This window comes from Dendrobium catenatum, unplaced genomic scaffold (assembly GCF_001605985.2).
Source record: "Dendrobium catenatum unplaced genomic scaffold, ASM160598v2 fragScaff_scaffold_1056, whole genome shotgun sequence".
Lineage (NCBI taxonomy): Eukaryota > Viridiplantae > Streptophyta > Magnoliopsida > Asparagales > Orchidaceae > Dendrobium > Dendrobium catenatum.
Window position 1 is genome coordinate 7538349 of NW_021319518.1, and position 8568 is coordinate 7546916.

General features: G+C 33.8%; 1 protein-coding gene across 1 annotated transcript in view; it reads left to right on the forward strand.

The window, feature by feature from the left end:
- The first annotated feature begins 511 nt into the window (after positions 1-511).
- Positions 512-8568, forward strand: part of LOC110104649 (mediator of RNA polymerase II transcription subunit 7a) — a 22263-nt gene continuing 14206 nt past the window's right edge. The window contains exons 1-2 of the mRNA XM_020833842.2: positions 512-752; positions 857-926. Of these exons, the coding sequence (XP_020689501.1) occupies positions 612-752; positions 857-926 (211 nt within the window). The 5' untranslated portion in view covers positions 512-611. The remainder of the gene's footprint in view (positions 753-856; positions 927-8568) is intronic.

Here is an 8568-nt window from a genome sequence, read left to right on the forward strand (position 1 = left end):
TTTATATATCTAACACTTAAAATATTAATATTATATAGAACTAATATGAGTGCGTTAAATGAAATATTAAAAATTATAAGGTGGTATGAATGAAATATAAGAATATTATGTTTGATATTAAAAGTGTATATTAATGATAGATATATAATATTAATGTTTTTTATATTTTATATATTAGATATATAAATAACAAGAAATACACTGGTATTTATGTAATTTTTTTTTGGGAAATTTACATACATACCACTTTATAACATCCTATTTACATATCTAACACCTAAAACTTTAATATTACATGAATACCACTATATATTATTTTAATATCAAATATAACACTTATATTTTTTTCCTACCACTCATATATTTCATTTCTACCACTCATATTTGGTATGAAAATAAACTATTGATGGTATGTATGTAATATTAAAGTTTTAGGTGTTAAATATGTAAATAACATAGTATTAAATGGTATGTATGTAAATCTCCCTTTTTTTTTTTTATGTTCATTAGGACTGCAAGTGCCCGGGAACTGGAACAGGTGGTCGGCCGCTCCACAGTTGGTGCGAGGTCTAGAAAGCAAGAGATCCGTCGAGTTAAGGAGGAAGAGAACCATGGCGGCAACTTCCTCGTCTTATCCACCTCCGCCTCCCTATTACCGCCTCTACAAGGACTTCCTCGAAGATCCCACCTCCGCTCCCGAGCCGCCATCGCCTATCCGCGGTTCTTATCCCCTATATAGCTCCACCTACACTGTAACTAACTGAAAACATGACCTCGATCTGTAATTAGGGTTTCCAATACCTTTCTGCTTCATGATTTTCCAAAGCTTGATTGCATATTGTGACTATTCTTGTAGACCGATGTGGTGCTTCCCAGCTTGGAGGATCAGGGAGTTCGACAACTTTATCCCAAGGGCCCTAATATCGGTATGCGGTCCTTTACCCTCTTCTTCTCTCCTTCGTCCACGAGAAAGCTTGTTCTCTTTTCTCATCATATTTCTATCCGAATCTTTTAGTTGTTTTCGTCGGCCTTTCTTTTCCGAGTACAACCTCAGTGTATTTGGCTATAGTTTCTGGATTCCATATTTACATTGCACTAGTGGATGCTCAAGCAGTTTCTGGTGTCTATTTTATTATTGTTTTTTCTTGATGGTAAATCTGTATAACTCGGAAATAGTGTCCTTGAGAATTATATTGGGCATTCCTTCTCGGTTCGGATTGAATATCTTTTTCTCTCTTTGTTGTCTGGCTACAGGTAGGATTTAGTAAATGCAAGGATTAAAACATGAAATATTTTTGGCATGACAAGTGTTACATCTTGGTAAATTCTAATAAATTGTTTTCAGGATTTAAGATTTGTGAGGGCGAAATTCTTAAATTTGTTTAATCTAGGGATTGATGTGATTTTAGAAATCATGGGTTCAACCAATAACAGTATTGAAATGAGATTTATCGAAACTATAGGATTCTAAACAACCTCTTAGAGTCTGCCATATTATGTTCTTCAGTTTGAATGTACTTTGTTTGCTTATGATTCAAGTTGATTCATAGCTTGGCGAAGGATCTCCACCTATAAGGACTCCATTTACCAATTTACCCCGTGGATAGCATGCTGGTTATAATCAATTTCACTTGAAACAATTTATCTAATTCTGTGATTCATTCTTTTTGTTGCCTTATTTCCAATTGGAGGACAAACTTATCTTGTGTGGATGGACCAACCATTGCGGCGGCATACCCGTTGGTGGAAGTTGATATCGTTGTAATTGTAGTAGAAGTCTTCTTTGTGTATGAAGGGAAGGTAGGTATGGTTGCCAAGAGGTCCCACAAACCCTGTTGCAGATATCATATGACTGATAAGGATTTAACACATTTTATTACCAATCCTATGAGCAGATAGCCCAAAGGGGTGATTATGATGGCTAATGGCCACAATTGCATCAATTCTAAACCTCCCCATGAAGGGAGGCTTGTGTTATGATGAATTTTCCCTCTAGAATGTCTGTATGAGTTATTAAGCTTTAGCATCAAATTGGCCAAGTCAAATAGCAAGCCCAAGTGAGACCCAAAGTCAGGATCTAGGTGAAACCCAAAATCAAATTTAGTTTATGGAGCATACAAGGCTACAGGGAAGCTTCATGAAGGGCTATAATTTAAATGAAAAAAAGCTTGAATTTAAGTATCAAATCTCTTCTTAGATAGTAGTCATTTTCCATTACACGAAGCGGAGGGAGAAATTATTTTTGATTAAAAAATCAAGGGATTTATTTAATTAGTGATGGGCTTATTTAGATAAATGAATTATCCTATTTGATAACTTATCTCATGCTTATGTTAAAGATAATATCTCTAATATTATATTATTTTATGGTGCTTGTTTAGGATTTTTTGAAATTTCTAAATAATAACAAAATTTTAAGGTTTTTCTTTAAACTCAATTTTGAATGCTATATAGAATTCATGAAGCCTCTCCAATGCTTCTCTCCCCTCTCTCTCATTCCAACGCTATTTCCAAGAGGCCTCAGGCCTCCCTTTGCAAAGATTGATCCACCCTCTTCTTTCTTATCTTAGCTAACCATGCTATCCTTCGCTCTCTATAAGACCATCTTTCATTATTCTCTCTTTATTTGAGAAAAGGAAGAAGGAAAAGGCTTTAAGCAGTCAAAGGAGGCAAGAAAGACATTATTATAACAATGAGAAGAAGAAGAAGTAAGCCGAGCAAGTGGATGAATGAGGAAGAAGAACCAAGGAAGCGATTAAAGGTCTTTTAACATCTGGAGGTCTATAAGGAGGTTTAGTAAGTCTCTAAACCATCCTAGTTTATAATCCATTTAAGTGCATTATCACACTCTCTTATTTTCTCCTTACACCAAACCCTCATCATTAATCCCCTCATTGAGAAATTCCACTGAAATAAGGTTAACTTTATGGTTTCCTATTTTAAGGCCTATTTGCATCATTCTAGAAGAATCACTTATATTATTTTCCTTCTGCACTTGATCTTGTGACCAAGTTTACTCTATAACCATGATTAATCTTTATTGATGTTTCAAAGATCAAGGAACTTATAGCTTTGATACTTAAAGCATGAAAATCCCATCCCTTTTACAACTAGGGATGGTATCATGCCCATTCTCTTGAATTTGCAGTCAATTGTTGAGATTTCTTATCAAACCAAAGTTTGTGTTAGATTCATCCCAATTTATAATGGCATCATAGTTTAGATTTTTGCATTAAGTTGTGAATTTAAAAAAGACAAAAATAAAAGTGACTCCTTTGAGCATAATGAGGATATTGAACTTTCCCTTATGTTAGGAAAAATATTCATTATTGGCTAAGGATGTTTAGAATGTAAAATGAATAAACTGAAGGTACTTAGAAAATCAAATTCATGGAGTAGATGACTCTCCAAATTATACCAAATCTTCTAAACTAGAAGAATGTGCTTCTACCCATGTCCCATATGGAAAGAGGGCAGCGCCTACATATTAGGAGGAAGATTGTGCTTTGGAATTACTAGCTCATGATGAGGTAGGGGAAGGAAAATTCCTACTATCTTAGATGCCAACGTTCATTCAAAGTCAATGTGAAGTTGGAAATTTCCACATACAATGACATTTGATGAAGAAAAGTTGGCTACTTGGGTAGATCTTTTGTAAAGTTATTTCTCTATTTATGAGCATCCTTTAACATAATCTAAGTTTTTTTGTGAGTTGTAATCATATGCCATATTGTGGCTGAATGTAGAATCCAAGAACCATAAATTGTCAAAACTAACATGATCAAACCTTTCAAATCCAAAGAATGTTGCTTCTACTACTCATGACCTGTATAACAAGGGCATTATTTATAGACAAGGAGACAAATGGTGCTTCGGAAGTGCTAGATAATGATAAGGAAGGAGAAGAACAAGATCTCTACTACATTAAACACCAAACTCTATTCAAAGTCAATGTTAAGTTGGAAATTCCCACATCTGACAACATTGTCAACGTAGAGAAGGTGGATAATTGGGTGGATCTATTTTGATGTTATTTTTCTATTTACAAGTATGCTTTTGCACGATACATTTCTTTTACTTGATTGAATTTGTCATCATGTGCCTCAATGTGGTAGAATATAGAATTCTAGAACCATAATTTTAAAAGATTTAACATGATCAGTGTTGACTGTAACGGCTACCCACGACATAGTCACTGCAATCGTCGCCTCTCTTTCGATCTCTCACGTTACCGCCCCCGGTCCCACCTCACGACCAAAATCACCGACTAAAGCCCCAAACGGCACAACGATTCGCCCACCGACATACTTACGACATAAAAAATACTCCTCTCATTTGGTTAAGACGATTTTAATGGAAAAATTTGATGCAGAAACATAAGGAATATGTGCAAAAATATACTAAATAGTTCATTAGACTGACCATTGCCTTAGGATTGTCCTTGCAGGGGAAAAATGTCTTCATGAAATATATTTCATGGTTGCAGGGATTTATAACAACAACAACATCAAACCTTTATTGCACTACATGGGGTTGACTACATGAATCCTTTTTTCTCTATTATGTCATGTTAAGACTCAAATTCTCATTTAAATCTAATAAAAATGTCATTTTTAATATTTTTTTTTTAAATAAGTCTTTTTAGTTCTACATCTATCTTTCTTAATATAGGTCAAATATAATGGATTTACTCTCCTAACCGGGTCATAGGAAGGCTTACGTTTTATATGACCAAACCATCTAAAACAACTCTCTCTAATCTTATTTTCCGCTGAAGCTACTCCAACCTTCTCACATATATGCTCTCTTTAGATTATGTTTCTAAGAGTAAAGCCACTTATCCACCTGAGCATCCTCATCTCTGCTACGCTTAACTTAATTTTATGCTTCTCTTTTAATGGTCAACATTCTACGACATAAAGCATTGCTGGTCTCACCACCATCTTATAGAGTTTTCCCTTAAGTTTGAGGGGGGTACTTTTCTATCATATAATAGGCCTGATGTATTCCTCCACTTGAACCATCCAACTTGAATTCTACTAATAATATCCCCATCTATTTCATCATAACTCTGGACAATATACTTGATATAATCTTAAACATGTACTCTTATTATTGACTTGATCGCTCAAAGTCACAGCCACTCCACTAGTTCAATTACTACTAAATTACACTTTATGTATTCGGTTTTAGATCTACTTAAACAAAAATCTATAGACTCTAAGGTTGACCTTCATAATTCAAGTTTACTTTCAACTCCCTTTCTAGTCTTATCAACAAGAAGAATATCATCGGCAAAAACCATGCACCAAGGTACATACTCTTATAAATGTCTAGTAAGAACATCCATGCCTAAAGCAAAATGGTATGGGCTTAAAGCTGATCCTTGATATAATTCAACTGAAATAGGAAAATACTTGGTCAAACTGTCTTATGTTTGAACACAAGGAACAACTTTTGCATACATTTTCTTAATTATTTGAGTAAACAAGCATTATTAACTCTTTTTTTTTTTAAACTCTTTATAGCAATTCTTTTGGAACTTTATTATAAGCTTTCTCTTAATCAATAAATATCATATGTAGATCCTCCTTATTCTCTCTATACTTCTCTATAAATATATATCTTTCATAGTAGACCTACCCGTCATGAATCCAAATTGATTTTGAGAAACATTAGTATCACGTTGTAATCTATCCTCAATAACTCTCTCTCATAGTTTTAAAATATGACACAATAAATTAATTCTTCTATAATTCGCACACTCTTGTACATCACCTTTATTCTTAAAAAAAAAGAATCAACACACTCCACTCATTTGACAATTTTTTGGTCTTCAAAATAATATTGACAAATTTCGTAAGCCGAAAAATTCCTTCATCTCCTAAGCATTTGCTCACCTCTATTGGAATATCATTAGGTCCAATAGCTTTGTCACACTTTATTTTCTTTAAAGCATCTCTTACTTTGGTTTTACTAATACGCCGATAAAAATAAAAATCTCTATTTCCATTTAGAATGCTATAGTCACTAAAGTCAATCTTATTCTCATAATCATTGAAAAGATTATCAAAACATTTTATTCACGGTTGTTGAATATCCTCTTTTAATAAAAACATTTTTTTTATCTTCATCTTTAATGCACTTCACTTGAACTAAATCCTTCTCCTATCTCTTTGCTTGACTAACTTGTAAATACATATTTTGTCCTCCTTAGCATCTAATCTATTATATAAATTATTAAAATTCTCTATATCATATATTGCTTTCTTAGATTCTTTACAGGCCTCTTTTTATCTTTCTTAAAGTTTAAAATTTTTCTAAACTAATTTTTATAACAAAACTTCTTAATTTTGATATTTTCTTTCACATTTTGATTTCTACCACAAACTATTTTTTACTATTATGAGCTTTTCCTTTTGATACTCCATGCATATCCTTTGCAACAGGGTCAACCACAATAACAAAAGATGGAAGCTTCCACATTAGGCTAAGCCCTCATCAAAGAAGCTCGAAGAGGAAAAGTAGCAAAAGAAGTGACCTCATTGTTTTCAATGAAAGCTCAAGGGTCACATTAAAAGAATTCCTTGAAGCTGCACCCTGAAAGTGGTCAAAGCAAAAAAGCAAACCAAGAAAACCTCACTCCCACAAATTAGGATTGGTGAAATTTCCATCCATGAAGAAGGCTAGGTTCTTATCATTGATAGAATAAGAGAATAAAAAGGTGATCTAGAATCCAACATGGTGGCATATGGGTCTAGCCTTCTCAATGAATGAGATTACAATACAAGGTTTTGAATAGAGTTTGGGTACCACTACCACCAATCACCAATGGTTTATAGTCACAGTATGATGTGGTTTGCCCAAAAGAGTTTAAGGTGTGGTGTTGGATGAAACATAGAACCTAGCTTATGCAAGGGATCTACTTATAGAAACTTCAAGAGTGAATTACTTATCAATCATAAAAAGCCTTAGTGACCCTTTCATACTTGTATGCTTATTTCTTTCCACTAATCTATTTTGATTTCAATATATACTAGCAAATAAATTCATTGCTTAACTCAATATGATACAACCAGCAAACTATAGCCTCGTATCCTTACCTCGAAGGCTACAATTAGCGGCTATAATAGCAAAACTTCTATTTTTTCTATTATGGTAGCGTTTGCACGTTCAAATAAATAAGAGGTAGAGGTAGGTTAGAAATCCTTTTGCACATGGGAATATGAAGAAGTGGGCATGGATGGGGAGGATAGGCTTACATAAGTCGAAGGTAATATTTTCATTTCAATTTTATTGATGGAAATAACAACTACATAGAGTTTTTATAGAAAAAATTGTTAAGTGAGTTAATAAACTAGATAAGCTATCGAAATCAGCAAAACAAGCTATCTAATCATGCATGATATTCTATTTTATAAGGGAAAATTTTATTTAAATGCTTATCACAATTTATTTAAATGAATAAAGAAAACATTTAGAGAATTTTCTTAGAATTATTCCTCTTTGATACGAGTCGCTGGGAGAGATGGATATTTCATTTAGTGGATTGTGAAGCTTTCTTTTATTTCATGCTTTGGTTGTCATCACTCTTTTTTAGGAGATTTAGTTGTATTTTTGAAATTTTCTTTGTCCCTGTGTTGCTGGACGTAGGAGAGAGGCGGGCTTTCAAGTGGAATGGTTGGAGCTAGAGTTATATTTTTAATTGTGTAAGGGAATAGAAAGGAAGCTAATGGAGGATATTTGGGGTGAAGTGGACTTTGGGAAGGTAAGGTTTCAATAGTGCCTGAAAGGTGTAGAAAGGGTTGATGGGGCTTGGATTTTGCTTGAGTGTGTGGAGCTTTTGGGGTGGATGTGTGCGTCTTAAGATATGTTGTGGGCTTTTTATGATGAGTTCAGGATGTGATGAGTTGAAGGGAATATGAGCTTGGGTTTTTAAATAGGTTTTGAGCTGTTTAGAGGTGGTGGAAAAGCAAAGAGAGAGAGAGAGATTCTAGATGTTTTGAGAGAGCTTACAAAAGAATGGAATTCCTTTGCAAATGTTTATGAGATTGAGTGTGGGAACCACAGAATACAAGATAGGATGTAAATGAGGGAAAATAATAAATAAATAAGATAAATTACTATTATAGTGGTAGAAAAGTCCAACCTTACCAAGGGGAGGAGAGGAAAGCAACCAAGCCAACCTTAAGGAGTTAGCCACCCAGCCTTTCATATATATATATATATATATATATATATATATAGAATATATTTGATACATAAATAAAATAATCAAAAGGCAAACATTAAGGAGGTTTGACCAAGAAAATGTATATTATGACCAACTTCTTCAAGTGCATGCATCCATTTAGGGGTTGCCTAATTTGAAATATTTAGAATTCATTGCATTTTAAGGGGTTGTTTGGCAACATGATTTATGCAAGATTTGAGCGCCCCATATATCTCACGACATAATAAATCCTCTGTTTACCTCTTTTTGCCGTAAATCTTGGATTTACTAAATCCTATGGTTCAGCGAATTTACAAGATTTGGTCGAAGAAGCGCGCGAAAGGGATAAAGATGGT